The 16,334-nt window shown below is 37.4% G+C and overlaps 1 protein-coding gene across 1 annotated transcript in view; it reads right to left on the reverse strand.

The window, feature by feature from the left end:
• Positions 1–14,177, reverse strand: part of LOC144652971 (dedicator of cytokinesis protein 1-like) — a 42,961-nt gene extending 28,784 nt beyond the window's left edge. The window contains exons 1-17 of the mRNA XM_078512867.1: positions 14,002–14,177; positions 13,808–13,891; positions 13,370–13,410; positions 12,468–12,523; positions 10,872–10,971; positions 10,035–10,127; positions 9,168–9,223; positions 8,718–8,802; positions 8,219–8,254; positions 7,628–7,779; positions 6,921–7,011; positions 6,226–6,286; positions 5,327–5,398; positions 4,751–4,826; positions 4,159–4,244; positions 3,497–3,540; positions 2,872–2,953 (exon numbers count right to left, since the gene is read on the reverse strand). Of these exons, the coding sequence (XP_078368993.1) occupies positions 2,872–2,953; positions 3,497–3,540; positions 4,159–4,244; positions 4,751–4,826; positions 5,327–5,398; positions 6,226–6,286; positions 6,921–7,011; positions 7,628–7,779; positions 8,219–8,254; positions 8,718–8,802; positions 9,168–9,223; positions 10,035–10,127; positions 10,872–10,971; positions 12,468–12,523; positions 13,370–13,410; positions 13,808–13,891; positions 14,002–14,044 (1,258 nt within the window). The 5' untranslated portion in view covers positions 14,045–14,177. The remainder of the gene's footprint in view (positions 1–2,871; positions 2,954–3,496; positions 3,541–4,158; positions 4,245–4,750; positions 4,827–5,326; positions 5,399–6,225; positions 6,287–6,920; positions 7,012–7,627; positions 7,780–8,218; positions 8,255–8,717; positions 8,803–9,167; positions 9,224–10,034; positions 10,128–10,871; positions 10,972–12,467; positions 12,524–13,369; positions 13,411–13,807; positions 13,892–14,001) is intronic.
• Positions 14,178–16,334: the final 2,157 nt, after the last annotated feature.

Genomic DNA, 16,334 nt, shown 5'->3' on the forward strand with positions numbered 1-16,334 from the left:
GGTCAGTTTCGATCCGTCTATTGTTAGTCTAATTAAGTCGTTCTGTTCCGTCTATTGTTAGTCAAATTAAGTCGTTCTGTTGGCGGTTCGTTTGTCGCTTCTCTTTACGTCGTGAATAAGTCGTTTGTAAGGTGCCGGTAGTTGTTGACATCTGTTGATAGGCGTCTGTTCTAAGTTTGTGTACCAGCTTTCCAGAGTCAGTCGTTGAAAATAGTTAGTACTGTAGGTTAAGCATTCAGCAGAGTCCCAGTCGATTTTGTGTTTAGTAAGTCGGTGGTGTTCAGAAATGTGATTGTTGACATCACCATTTCTCGTCGCTCATTTGTGTTCAGTCAGTCTCGTGGTCAAGTTTCTACCGGTCTCTCCGATGTAGGAGGCCTGGCAGTCGGAGCATTTGATCTTATAAATCGCTCCCTGTCTGTTGTTAGGTTCGTCCCTGTCTTTAACGTTGGTCAGTAAATGTCGTAACGTTGTTATAGGTTTGTGAGCTACACGGATATTGTAGGGTTGTAGGATCCGCGCAATAGTCTCAGAAGTGCCCTTGATGTAGGGTAAAGTCGCTGTAGTAACAGATGTCAGATTTCTGTCAGTTTCAGTAGTTCTGTGAGTGTTGCGTCTAATAAAGTCAGTATTGTAGTTGTTCTTGTGGAAAACGCGGTCAAGGTATTTGTTTTCGTCAGATAAACTGTCTGGTGTGTCACAAACTAGTTGCGCTCGTCTCGTCAAAGTCTTGATAGTCGTAGCTTTGTGGGAAGTCGGGTTGTAGGATGTTTCGTCCAGTAATCTGTCGGTATGCGTCGGTTTTCTGTACACTGTAGTTCGTATTTTGTTGTTGTCGCGGCTTACCAGACAGTCAAGAAAAGGAAGTTTTCCGTTTTCTTCGATCTCCCTGGTAAACTGAATGTCGGCGTTCTGTTCGTTTAGGTGTTTGTGAAAGTCGTCGATTTCGTCTTTGTGTACGGCGGTAAAAGTATCGTCAACGTAGCGTAACCAGAGCGGTATCGTTTGTCGGCAAGTTGCAAGGGCGCGTTCCTCGATGTTTTGCATCACAATTTCTGCGACAACAACGGAAACCGGCGACCCCATGGCTGTTCCGTGCAACTGCTTGTAGTGTTTTCCGTTGTACTGAAAGTAAGTCGATGTAAGGCAGAGGTTCAGTAAGTCCATAATGTCTTCAGTCGGTAGCGGTAATGTAACAGTAGATTGTTGAATAGCGGTCTCGGTGCACTGTAGAGCCAATTGAAGTGGAATACTGGTGAACAGTGATTTCACATCAAAAGACACAAGTTTGTAGTCGTCAGGTATCTGTACAGTCTTGATGGCGTCAATAAAGTTCTCAGTAGATTGTAGTTTACGTCTGGATTCGTCTGTAAGAGGTAATGCAGTATAGTCGTCAGGTATTTAGACAGTTGGTACGTAGGGGACCCACAGAACGAGACTATGGGTCGCATCGGTATACCCGGCTTGTGCAGTTTCGGTAGTCCGTAAAGTTTCGGTGGTTGCGGTACTGAGCACCGCAGTCGGTAGTAACGTTGGTTGTCAAAAGCGTCGGTCTTTTTAAGCGTAAGTAGTTTGTTGTTCAGTTTACGTTTAAGATGACTTCCGCTCAGGTTGTCGAAACGTCAGTCACCAACAACAGTTCTTCTCAGAACTACTCTCACCCGGACGATCACACTATACGAACTACTGATACTCCTGGGTTCAAACCATTTACTTTATAATCATCGAACTTGTTTTAATGACTCATTGCGCATTTATGCTGTGTTTATTTTCGGCAACCGATGGTGTTACTATTTGCCGCCAAATAGAAGTAGTTTCACCCTTTTCACATTTGAACGCGGGAAAATATTCTGCTTCTTGAAAGAGTTTCATCCTTTTAACACGATATACGAGTTTTGTCTTTTTCAAGACTAAGGAGATTCATTTCAAACTCTTCGCGAACAAGTCTCTTGGGCAGTTGATTTCAAAACTTGCGACGCGGCTTATATGACACAATCGTGACCTTAACCAGCCACCACACGCTCTTCGAAAGCTGTGACAAATAATTATGGCTTCTAGATTCAAGAATAAAGTGCGACTTACTCCACACTGATTGAATGGTTCACTACCCATCACGTCTCACCGAATATTCGGATTCCCCGAACACTATCGAATACTTCCGAAGGCACTTAATCGAGTTAATACGGAAAGTGACCCCCGAATCGGAAAAAACTGCATCACAACAATGTGTGGAAAGTCCACACAAAAAAGTACTGCATTTCATTTGTGATGCAGTTGCTATCATACGCTGTCAGGAATGTAAATAATAGGTGGAAGGCAGAAAAAAAAACGTCACCTGAGGACTTGATTTTCCCAGCTTAAGTGTGTGTCTGGTTAGATGTTGCTTTTAATGTGACACAAATTTACTGCCTGTGATCAAACATATTTTTTTGGCCAAATCGCAAAATTTAAGTCCCACGAAATAATAATGTTTGTTCTATTCAAAATAAGTAAGAATAAGGTAGCTTGAAATAAAGCTTCGCAAACCGGATCATTTATAGTTCATAATATATAATTGACCAAATTTAACAAAATAACCATGACACTGGCTCGAATATCTGAACTTAATATAACTTAATATACATTTAGAATACAAGATTTTTATAATTATATTTCCCCATCAATTTAGTTTTTGTTTAGATTGAGACGACATATGAAACACTATCTAGAGACAGTGTTTCATCGCATTCTTGTGTTAGATATAATTATTACATCAAGTGCGACTACTCTAGATTTATGAGTAATATTTTACTTTTATATTATTTTAATGATAATCGTCATCATTATTTTTATAACATTTTAGTGTTAAAAACTAATAATCATGACACCAACCTGGCATGATGACATCAGGAAATCCTAATTTTCTTACAACTGGAGTCCCCTTGGGTAACAAAAGGGGATTCTCACTTTGAACCTTGAAATAATAACACATTGTTTTAAAAAAATAATAATGCACAATCAAGGGCAGGGTTGTTAAAACAAGTATAAAAATACAGTAATCAGTATAAAATTTGTATTTAATATTAATAGTTTTACATTATTTGCATTCTATTGCATCATGCTGGATATCATAAGATGTCTTATCAGACGGCCCTATGTAACATTGCTGTTCAAGTGTTATGCCAGTGAGTTCAAATTCAAACATTTTTCAGAACGAAGCCAGAACAAATTTCCAAGACTCTAAAGGGACATCTACACAGAGTTTTTCTCCAATTGTGACAATAAGTGCAAAATTTTCCCAAAAAAATGTTTGTTTCCATAAGTGGTACTTAACCGAGCATTAAAACAGCAGTTAGCCGTGCAAAACAGCTGGCAGCTAATGGCCTTTAAAACAACTCAATAACTTGAGTTCTACAAAACAACAACACACCTAGAATCACATATTAAACAACAATTTACAATAATTATTTAAGGGAAAAAAAAAACATTTGGAAGGTAAATATTAAAAATACTTCACCTTGTCCAGGTCACCATGAAAAACCCTCAAGGAAACATAAATACCTGGAAGAAGTGTACAAATAAAATAAGTGAAGAGTTGCCATTTTCACTTCAGTATGAAGACACCAATAATTATTATACAATTTAAAACAACAACTAGAAAACCAAAACCAAAGTTATCAGTCTGCCCAATCACAAAGGACACAGACAATCAAGTGAACCAATCAAAACTCAAAGCAAATGTACATGAAGCCGGCATAAAGCACAGGAAAAGGTGTATGGGTGACTGAGATCCAAATGGGTTTGGTTTTACTTCTGATTGGATAAACATAGGGCCGTGCTGTTTTCCAAAAATATATTATTTCAACACTGCTCAGAAAATGGCAATATGTTCAGGAAAAGGCTTTTAGCCACATGGTTGTCCGGACATCCAGTGAATGCCCATTTTTTAAAGAAGAAACATTTTTTACGTTGCTTTATTTATAAACTTAAGAATAATTTCCCCTTTCAAGAGCAACATGCAACAGTGGGAAAATCAATCAGATTAATTTTGTGGTTTTCCAGTAAAACATGTAGACTACATGCAGTTATAGTTACTGTAGTAGTATGTTGGCACAGCCAATCAAATTTGCAAATAGATCATGGCACGTCTTTAGTAAGTAAATTCCTGATTCAACTTACCACTATTTGAGCTGGGTACACTGTATTTACTGGTTTGCTTCTTGATGATACTATCATGGACTGTCCAGAAATCGCTGTCACTACAACTGGAAAATCACATCCCCACATAAAATTAATATTCTGGCAGTAACTAATTGAGAAGGCTGTGATAAAAAAAATCAACAATTATAATCAAGAAAAAAAGTTAATTTTTTTTATACCAATTAATGTGGGGAGGCGCAGTAGCCTAATGGTTAGTGTGCTGGATTCTGGATAGAGCTGTCTGGGTTCGAGTCCTGGATGGCATGGGGCACTGCATTGTGTTCTTGGGTAAGACACTTGACTCTCATGGTTCCTCTCTCCACTCAAGTCAGTGTATAAATGGGTACCGGCAAATTTAATGCTGGGGGTAGCCCTGTGATGGACTAGCATCCCATCCAGTGGGGAGTAGAAATACTCCTTGTCACTTCATGCTATTGAAACTGGGATAAGCTCTAGCCTTATGGGCCGGGCCACTAGGCTAGAATGCAGACTTTACCCTACCAATTGAAAATACAGAAAAAATTCGTGTTTGGAAGCAAAAGTCAGACAACTTAAATTAATATGCACTTACGTGAAGATTGGCATGTGGAATTCCTTGTCTTCCAACAGTTCCTCTTTTCCAGTCAAAACATCAACAATGTCCAACACTACACAATAATACAAGAAACATATTTTTTCACTAAGAGGCTCATCAATTTAAACACAAATTAAAGTATTCCTATAAATGGCCTCTTGTCTGTTGGATTTTCCAAACTTTGTGCAAATGCATTGCAGTACTGGGCATGAACTCATATTTAGAATGCTCAGACATCTTTGGTAGCCTTCAGAAATTGTACAACATCTACAGATATCTTTGACAACATTTGGAAACCATCACAAGTCACCATCTTCAGAAATCTTAGTACTATGAAGAAGAAAATCTTGTGCATTTTACTCTGAAGGAAAAAATGGCAAGTATACGTTAACTTGAGCTAGTTCTGTTCACAATCTACCAGGCCAGTGTACACATAGTCCTGACATGGGACTAGCCAGATCTTATTCCAGTGTAGAATGCAAGCTTGAAGCCATTGAAGAAGTTGTTCTAGATTAAATTAATTGTCTGTTGTAAAAACAGCATGTAAAGTGACACTCTCATAGCAGTACTTACCAGCACATCCAAAAGGCCTCCTGTACGACGCAGTTGAAACCTTTTTGGTGGAACCGTCAGTAAGCATTCTCCCTAGATAAGAAACACTTTAACATTACCAATGGAAGTTGTCAAAACAGCTGTTTACTTAGTGGTAATGGCCCACCTGGTAGTCACTTGTACACATGCACCTTTTTGAAAGTGATTTTTGCCACTAACACAATTTTGAATTTCTCTTTCACTGCAAAACAGTTTTAATTATGGGCTTCTCAACATTTTTATGTCGATTTTTTTGTCACCTGTTTGCAAGTTTTTTCTACACCATCTGTATTTGAAAGAACCCTGAATACATTTTTTTGCATGTAAGCTTTATGTGTCGCTCAAATATTTAACTAGTTAAATGCTTTATTGTTTACAAGTGTTATGTAATTTAAGGAAAACAGTGTAATAAGTGACATATTACAAGTGTAAATTGTATATATAATAAGCCAAACATCACATGTAACTGAGTAGTATGTAGTAAGTAACTGTCGTCAGTGTATTAGTAGTGTAAGTAGTGTACTTGTTATCGTAAGCAATGTGCTTTTTTCATAAATTTCAATAAAAAAAAATAAAAAGAGAAAAAAGAACCCTGAATACTGATAAAAGGGAATTGATTAATTAATCTACTTCATTCTAAATGTTCATTCAGGGATCATGTTTATCATAATTAATAATAATACAGCTGACAGAATTATGTCCATAGATCTGTACATGCAAAAAAAAAAAAAATCTTAAAAGGGCCATGACAATGATACACTAACAAGGTTCAATGAGCTTTAATGAAGCACATTCAAATTCCACACCTCTACTACTGACAATACTATGGAATGCATGCAGTCACACAAAAGGACTGCTCCTTTAATTTAGATGCTACTTACCTACTCTTACGATGTGAACAACAAGGTAGGCTTCAGCAGATACATCTTTACTCCCAAGATCCTACAAATAAACCCAATGAATTAAATGCAAAAATTAATTTAACATACATGTAATGATAATTATGACAATAATAATAGAAAATGTATATTAAGTTCTGCATAACCGAAAAATTCCAAACATAAAACAAACCCCATTCAAAAAAAATACACCCCCCCCCCCACAAATCCCAGGGGGGTACTAAGGATCTCAAGTGATGGGAGTGATTGAAGGATTTTTTTTAGTTTAAATTGTTCGAAACTGGGATTTTTTGGGTAGGAAAATTTGGCAAGTATTTTTTTGGTGGCTTGATATAAGTAGGGTTTTTTTCGGGTATTAAAAAATCTAAAGACTCGTGGTAAGATCAGGGTCAGAAATTTGGAATGGGATTTTTTGCGGGTTAATGTTTGGTCAAGGGTTTTATATGGGGTTTTGTTGGAAGCCCTAGGGATTTTTTTTAACTCTTGCCCCGGTATCCCATCTAAATGGAAACCTAAAGATTTTTAAAGTTCAATTTTCCAGCTGAAAATAGCACCCCCCCCCCCAATATATATGCAGCCCTCCCGGAAAAGAAGCCCACCTGAAAGAAGGGGTTGAACAGGGCTTTTATATATTTGTTAAGAGACTGACTAAATAGAAACCGACACTGCATACTTACAGTAAAAACACAGGTTGAATTTTCAATCTTCTGTGGCTGGTTCACTTTTTGCGTACTATCACTTTTGCCTACAGCAACTAGAAATCTTTCACTGCATAGACAAATAAATTATTTTACAGTTATTTTGATTATTGTAAAAAGGATAAGAATGCAAACGTTGTGGTTCATTTTTCTTTTGTTTTTTTTTTTTTTTTTTCAAACACAACACAAACACTAGCAATAAATTCAACTCAAAGCTCAAAGTTTTGGGGGCATCCTGACAAGAATCCTGGTATCCCATGGAGGGATAGTTGCTATACACTCTCTTCACTACTTATTTAAACCAGAGTTTAACTTCTGCCACTTCTAGGAGACATGGTGGCCTAATGGTTAGTAAACTGGACCCTGGATCAAGCGGTTTGGGTTCGAGCCCTGGCTGAGTCACTGTGTTGTGCTCTTGGGCAAGACATTTTACTCTCATAGTTTCTCTCCACCCAGGTGTACAAATGGATACGTCCGGCAAATTTAATGCTAGAGGTAACCCTGCAATAGACTAGCATCCCATCCAGGGGGGAGTAAAAATACTCCTAGTCGCTTCATGCTACAGAAACCAGGATAAGCTGTGGTGTGATGGGCCACTAGGCTTGAACGCAGACTTAACCTATACCCTACTAACCTCTACCACTAATAAGACACAAATATTGACCATTAGGAAATAATTTACGTACCTTATGAACCGTCCTTCCCTAGCATCATAAATGGAGAAAAACAACTGGCACTTCTCGTCCATGCTGCATGCTAACTTAGTCATGTTCATGTAGGCGTGATGAATCACTGTACTAACACCTCGTGACTCTCTTTTCTTGAAGTTACCTCTCCCCTATTAAAGGACATTATGTAAAACTCAACCAATAAATTAAACAGCTGTACCTTGATATATTTATATACAGTACATGTAACTTTAACTGATACAAAGGAATTCAATGGAGCCTAATCTGCTTCTTGTTCAACTGTCTGAGTCTTCTGAACAGATAAAATTGGTTGTCACATTTTAAAGAACAAGATTATTTATTGTGTGACTCTTTTAAATTGAGAGAATTAATTTGATTTAGCCAAATGAAAACTGCTGCTTACAATTACCATGATAGTAAAAATTAATGCCAAAACAAATCAAGTAAAATCGAGATGAAAGACCACCAAACAGCATCCTCTCCAACAACAGATCTCTACTACAGTCTGTAAGGTCAAACAAAGGAGTGTCCATCCCTAAGTTTGAGTTTAAAACCACACAGTAAATAACTAATTCTTTCACAACCTACCGATACTTGGAGATTAGCTTCAGCACTTGAAACATGCTAAAACAAGGTAAATATGTATAGCATCATTAGACATAATGGAAGCACCAGTGATATGATCAATTTCAAACTGCTCTTTTACAGCTTTGAACATAGTCTGCATAGCAGTCAAGGCGTGCTCCTTTGCTAGCAGTTTCCTTTGCTTCAATGCTTTGTGTGCTTGGAAAGGAATTGACTGCTATGCAGGCTACTTTGAACGCTCTTTGCCGACCTTCTTCAGAAATCTCTGACATTTTGTTTGCAAGGGTAAACAAAGAAAGACTGTCTGCATGACCGCAAAACAAAAGCACCTTTTCAAAAAAGTACTGTCAGTATTATTCACCAAACTAGCCGAAAAAACTAACCTGTGCGATATTGGAACAAGCTTTTGGGAGCCGATGTACAGATAGTAATGACATGTCCTGCTGCAACGCAGGCTAGTAGCTATGTAATCAGATATAATCAGCCAATGAACATAGCTTACCACTTTGTAGAGATCAACAACACTTGTGGAGTCAGCATCAACTACCTCTCCATCCACCCGTGGAATAAGATCCAGTCCCATTTTGCTGATAAACAATAAGAAATGATACCCAGTTACACCTACATGTAGAGGCCTTACACCTTAGTGTCCTTAAATTTGAAGCCTATATACCTGCAAACTTTTTCCAACTCAATAGTGCAAGACTTTTATTTTGGAAGTGTTATGATTTTCAAAGATAGCAGACATTTAAAGATTTCCAAGGTTGTCCAAAAACTATTCTAGGCAGAGTTAGTTAATTAAGGTCGCTGTGCCGTACTGTGGAACTGCAAGACCTAATGGATATCAACTCATGGATTATATAGCAAATCATGTTGTTTTCACACATTTTCTGTTTAAAACAACATTCAACTAAGTTATTAAGTTTGAATCAAATGTGAAGATTTTACAAACCTGTTACCCCAATCAATTTTTGTGATGGCTTTCTTCTTGATATCATCCATTTGATCCTATGAAACAAAATGGAAAAACAACAAAAATTGTCAGCAGTTATATAAATTGGATTAAATCTGCGCGAAAAAATGTGAATAAATTAAAAGTCGTCACACTTTTGGGCGCCTTGCTGTAATTGAATACTTTACTGATTTTTGAGGTGCAGTGGCTTAATCGTTAGTGCACTGGACTCCAGATTGAGCAATCAAGGTTTGAGTCCTTCACAAGAAGCTTTACTGCCTCAGTACCTCTCCACCAAGGTGCATAAGTGGGTACCAGCAAATAATGCTGGGGGTAACCCTGTGATGGTCTAAGATTCCATCCAGGGGGGGGGGGAGTAAAAATACTCTGGACAAGTCCCTTAATGCATGGAAGCCAGAGTAAGCTCTGACAAGATGGGACACTTAAGCCTGATGTAGACTTTCAAATACTGGTGGGAAGTTTACCAAACATCTTATCTAAATTATTGCCACATCCAGGTTGTATCCTTACTATTGAATTTGCATCTCTAGTGAGATAGGATTATATGCAGCCCTACAGTGAGTGACGCTAGTTTTGAGAGGTGTACACTAATAAAGGTCTCAGTTTATTATTAGATGTTCTGTCTGTGGAAAATTGAATGGGAAAATTTTGGTAATTTTGAAAAAGTGGTTGCTTACATGTACAAGAGTAATAGGATAATTGGTTGTGTGCATGCTTAAAAGTTCTGGCCAAACTGCAAAGATGTGTAGTGTGACCATTGCATTTCGATGGTTTATTACAAGCTCGGACAGGTTGTTATTTTACAACTTTCTCAAGGTTAATTTTTTCTTTTTTATTAGTACTTACTTGTGTCAATGCGCCAGATAAAAGCTTTTGCCTGCATTCAACCAATTCCCACATAATCGCCTTCAGTGCTTCAAAGAGACGAACCTGCCGTGTCTGCAAATTAAAACATGTTTATTAAAATATATTAAGTATAACTGCAGTTGTATGCAAAGGTTTGAAATGGACACTGACATCAGGAATTGATTTTGATAAAGTCTTGCAGAATGTTACATGACCAGCAATAACACCTGTAATCATATCATGACAATAACAAAAACTTGAATGTGTCTGTGCCTGCATGGTAATTGCCACTCACATGGTTGTCATGGTTACCCTCAACACTTGGTTCAAATTGCATGTGGCCCTGTTAACCTTTAATTAGGGAAATAGTCAAAACTATTGTACTCAAACAGGACCCACCACTCTGCAAAAAGACAGGTGGTCTCTTCATGTACCCCCCTCCCCCACCTAAAAAAAGGATGGTTTCTTGTTTGTATAGCCGCCACTCTATCAGGAGTAGAAACAAGATTCAAACCTCCTTGTGCCATTTCTCCAGCAATGCAAGCTTCATGCACACCAAATATGAAAGACTTAAGTAACTCAATTTTCGAAGCCAATAAATTTTGTCCATTTGGCTAATCAGATAGGTGGTATCTTGCTTAACCCCCCCCCCCTACCCCTTACAAGGTGGGTCCTCACTGAGTACACCTGTTATGACCACTTCCGTTACAGCTGGTACCTTCCCCATGCTTATCTATAGTTGACGAGTTTAACAACTACCGCTATCTAAACTATGAGTAGTTCAGGTATCCATTATCCAAGCAAGAAAGAATGACTTAGAGGTAGTTTAAACAGTACCCTGTAGAGATCTTTCCAGATGACAAACCACTCTCTCAATATCAACGTTAGTTCCTTGACAGTAGCATCTTCCTTTGGTACAACACTTTCCTGTGATGTCCTGAAAAAAAAAAAGAAAATTTCCTTATAATACGTATTAACTTTATGTCCTAGTAAACAAAATTTAATGACGGAACTCAGTACTTGTAACAATAATGTAATCATAACTTTAATTAACAGTCAAAATCTTAATCCGCTTCCAGTGCGCCTAATGAGGCCTACTAACTGGCGACACCAAAAGAGGGTTAAATACCCCTAGGGGGTTGCCAAGGGCATTGCAATACCCCTTGTCACTTTATATAACAGATCAACAACAAAAAGTATCAGCCTGATAAATTTCATAGAAGATTCTTAAAGTAAATTTAGGTGGGTTTTTTAAATCCCATTCATAGACTTTTTAAATGTATTTAATTCAACATTATAGAGGCCCTGCCAGGGTAAATTCGACAAGCGACATGGCCTAAAAAGTAGCGACAGCACATGAAATGAAATTGCGACAAACAATAACCTTTCTCATGAAATTCCAACAAGTGAGGAAAAGGCCTAGAATGGCCGATGAAACAGCGACATCAAGCAGTTTGAAATTCAGGCAAGCGACTCGGTGACCCCCCTGGCAAGGCCTCATTATAATTTACAATGTATAGGATGTATAGTTGTATAAATAGGTGTCTGTCTAGCCTTGAAGGGTTTGTTACATTAAGGAAACTTTAGCATGCGAACAGGCTTTCTGGAGAGTGCTCGGCCGGCGGGGCAAAAATGGAGGGGAAAGCCTGCACGCATCTCTGACAATTGCAAATGCCGCCCACGAGCACGCCACAGATTGCTGAGCTTGTCAATTGTCACATTTAAACAAAAGCATTTAAACCGCACGCCAGAAATCAAATTCAAAACTTAGGTAAACAAATAATAGTCGGTCGCCCACGAGCTAAAAATTACAGAAAGTTTCTTCTGACAGCCAACAGCCAAGTTCCGAAGATGCAGTTCACAGACTCAGTGTCAGCTAGAGTCAGAGCAAGTGCTCGAAAATCGCTGGGAATGCAATTTCAAGGACCTCAAGCACCGGCCGTCGCGATTCACGAGAATGAAGACGTACTTCTGAATATTGAGGATATTATCGACCCTGATCTGCGATCGACCCGAGTAAAAATTCTGATCTTGTGGCCCAGTGGAAGAACAAATGTTCGAACACTAGTTGTTAGGGAGAATATCCTTCTCGCGAAGAATTTTGCCTCGAAAAATTGGCAAGCAGTCGCAAACGCCGTTCTCAAGAACGAGCAATTGAAACCAGACACATTCTATTTTGATTTTTGTCTCTACCGGAAATGTAAAACATCAACAACGTCACAAATGATTAAAATACACCAATCAGTACATTGCATCCAAAATTTGGACGCGAACACTCGATATCCTGAGAGATGCGTGCAGGCTTTCTTTCTCGGCGCTTCGCACCTCGTCGCGCCATCCAAGCGCCCTTCGGAAATCTCCGGAAAGGCTGTTCGCAGGCTAAGGAAACTTGGATTTGTTTGTCATGTAGAAAAAATTACTAAATAATTTTACCCTGCATTTTCCACAGAAGATTCCTTGAGGTGAACATAGGTTGCTGGGAAAATACCCTAGAAAATGATACACAGTCAATTACTAAACAAAACTGAATGACTTATACTGCTTTAAAACAAAAATATTATTGTCATAATGTTCGCTAAAAAGGTAAAAATATTATTTACAAGGCTAAAAAAGGTTATAAAATTTTAATTGTTGTCATGACAACAAGTCGAAAACGTTCGGTTCCTTTTTAAAATTTTATAACCTTTTTTAGCCTTGTAAATAATATTTTTAAAAATATTATTATAAATGTTATTGTTAAATTAGGCTAAATGTTTTCACACCATGTGCTTCATTTGTTACAAGACAGTTAAAGTTACCGTAGTTACAATTAAGACTTGTTTCGAAAGAATGCATTAAGACTTGGTTTGGTGGAATATTGGCTAGTGGCACTGTGACTTCATGATGGCTAGTTTGTTGGTGGTGTTGACCTCACTGAGATTAGGTGAATCATCATGGTTCACTACCAGACACAATTTGTTAACTGAAGCTTGTGGCTTACTATATTTTATTAATTTTAAACTTAAATTTAACTTTTTGAAGTCAAAATGTTTTCCACTTTTAATTCAGCTTGAGAACTCCCACTTTACCTACCATACAGAGTGGACAGAGGAAAGCATTAAAAAAATAATATGTTTCATTCACTTCATATATTAAAAACATGGACTTGTTGTTAAAATTGACAGAATCTATTATCTTCAAAAGCATAATTGAATTCAGTTAACACCCTTTTATCTTCCAAATGAAGCAAACTGATTTAACATAATTAATCACTAAGATCAACTAGAGATTGGTAAACAACCTTTTATGCTCACAACATACTCTTATTAAGAGATCAGCAAACTGCTGAAGCTCACCTTCACAGCCTTGTTTCGCAAAGTGCACCCCCGGTACCAGCCTATGGGTTAAAGAGCAGTATGTCTTTAATTTCAGTTACTAAGGACATGATCGCTACGAAATTTTAAATAATTCAGATAAAATATAAATAAACAATCACGACCGATAAATGACCGATATGATCGACAAGTTTGATTTAATAATCAATTAATGTGTAAGCGATTGCACACAAGTAACAAACATATTAACGATAAGATACAAATTTGCTACTTAATCTTCTAAGGTACGTTATCACTAGAGAAACCTTACTTGTAAATTACTAAAAGAGCCACGTAAAATCCGGAAACCGTAAAATCAATAAATATGAGAGACGATAACAGGATAGACTAATAAGGAAATATTTGTGGCCATCATTAAGCTAAATTAACCAGTTTTATAAAGTCAATTCGCAAACAAACCTGAGCATTCCTCTAAAATGTGCACAGTCTCACCAATGGTTAACCGTAATCCATGAGTAACATTGCCGTCAAAATTATAAACAACTGCAAGAGATGACCGGCAGTTCCACGTTAATTCTGGTGACCTATATATGCTCAAAATATCAACAACAAAATGAAAGCGGATCCAAAATAAGTCAACGATCACCGCATACCAACTCCATATTTTGCGTCGCTTGTGGCTCTCCAAGCAGCCATATTTCATATTTGACCTTCTAAACAGACAATCATTTCTAATTTTAAGGAATTAGAGAAGTATGAAGACAATCAAGGGTGTAGATTGGTATTTCTCAAGGCCTTCATTTTACCGTACTCGAGTCCGGCGCCATGTTTATTTTCTCATCACTTGCAGCCTCGTTTGCGTGACTATTTCGATACTTACCCTACCTCGGCGAGGATCATATTGTCTGTATCGAGTTTTCGTAAAAATTCTCTATCATTTCATTTCTCATATTTTTGTCATGTAGAGGATTAATATTAACGGTATTTTGTGAAAAAAAAGTTTTAATCGCATTTCGACTCGTGATTTTTTGGAGCATCGTTTTAAAAATATTACATGTCTGTCGAACATAAAATTTTAATTTTAATATTGTAAAATGGTAATATAAATAGTTCTTTACTGAGCCGTAGATACAAGACTGCTATTATATAATAACCTGAATTCTACGCGCATTTTGATTGGTTCTTACTTATGATCTTATTATCAGAGTACAGACACATGGATGACGTCACGCGGTGGTGTGACTCGCGCGCGTGATCAGAGTTTATAGTCCAAATCAGAGTTGTCGGCAAAGTTTTTCAAACTTGCGGGGCCACAACAAAGCAAAAAAGTGCAGCTGATATTAATTACAAATGTCCAGTGAGAAACAATACGCCAAGCATCGTTCACCTTTCGAAGCATTTAACTGGGCGAAACAAGCTTGAAGAAGACAGTGAATTATTCGAGAAATTATCCGAAATCTGTATGAAAGTTTGACCGATGTTGTGCAATTAGACAACGCCACGGGAAACAAACGAATTACGGTTGAACGCTTCGGTTATGTTTACAGATTTGAACAACTTTCCAAATCGGAATAAAGGTTAGTTTTTTCATTGACTTTCAATTGACCATTTTTCTGTTTATTCAATCGGATTAGCAGTGCTTCGTGTTAACGAAAACTTAATGGTGAAATCAAAACAACTTAGCTCATCTTTACGGCGGCATTGCTCAAACTGAAGTGTGCCGAAGTCTTGTGTTATTATATAAAACAAATAGATTCCATTTTGCCGTGGGTCTGTTCAGTTATAGATCACAGAAGACGTCAAAATGTGGTATGAACATCAGTGACCCACTCGGCTAGCGCCTCGTGGGCCACTTCTCTGTTCATACCACATTTTGACGTCATCTGTGATCTATAACTGAACAGACGCACGGCAAAATGGAATCTATTTGTTAAGTATATTATTACTCTAAATTAAGCTGATTGATTTGTAGAAATTTAAAATAAATTTTATATATTTTATTAATTCATAGATAAATATCGATAAATTTATTACTTTATTCTAAATTGTTACAGTGTTGTCTTTTTAGACTTATTAAAAAAATTCTTCTAAGCACCCGAGAAGTGATAAAAAATAATTAAAAGATTCTTTAAAATAGAGTTTTCCGATTTAGCGGAAAATTCACTTAAATGGAACACATTTTTCCGCCCATTGAAAATCTTATTAAATTCACTTAGTTAACCCATTAAAAGTTCATTAATTTGCTTGCTTGTTTTTACTCACCACATCGATATTACCGTAATAACGGTAGACAGAAAACTCGAAATCAGGGAATCTTAAATTTTGCGTGATCCACGTTTCATTATAGAGAGCTATTACCAATTCAGTAAAATGTGGTGCATTGCCAATAAAATATGTAAGAATTTTCTTTTAAAAAAATACTTTTTTATTTCGAATAAAATGCACAAAAATATTTCCAACTGTTAAACTGGTCAAGCTACGCCACTCGCGGCCACATTTCTCAACAGCCTGACAATCATCATATTTTCAATAGGTGTGTATCGATAATTTGACATTTTACGCTTTGGTAACTTCTTTCTTCTGCGCGTGTTGTCCACTGCTCGAGGGCATTGTAATATCACCATGCAGTGCAGCTCTGAAAAAGAGTATTGCTCTCGCCTAATGACATATCTTATGGCAGTCAGTCCACATGACATGGGCACAGTTTCGAAAGAAAAAAGAATTAGTTCTTAAACAAAAAGCAAAATCGCGATTTTTTTGAGCGGAGCGGGACGGCTGTACACAGGCTAGTGTGATGTTCGCATGTTGTACGTTCCTTTCTTAGAGTGAATTCGTGTAACCCGTTTTTTATATGCAAATGCGCCGTGTAATATTTAAATGAGCTGTACAGGAAAACAGAAAATTGCGGACAAATCATAAGTATTATTTGCATGTGGAAGTCAGGTTAAAATTCAAGCATTTACCAATATGTAAAAACCAAAACAGA

The sequence above is a fragment of the Oculina patagonica genome, chromosome 5, assembly GCF_052425735.1.
Source record: "Oculina patagonica isolate OP01 chromosome 5, crgOcupat, whole genome shotgun sequence".
Lineage (NCBI taxonomy): Eukaryota > Metazoa > Cnidaria > Anthozoa > Scleractinia > Oculinidae > Oculina > Oculina patagonica.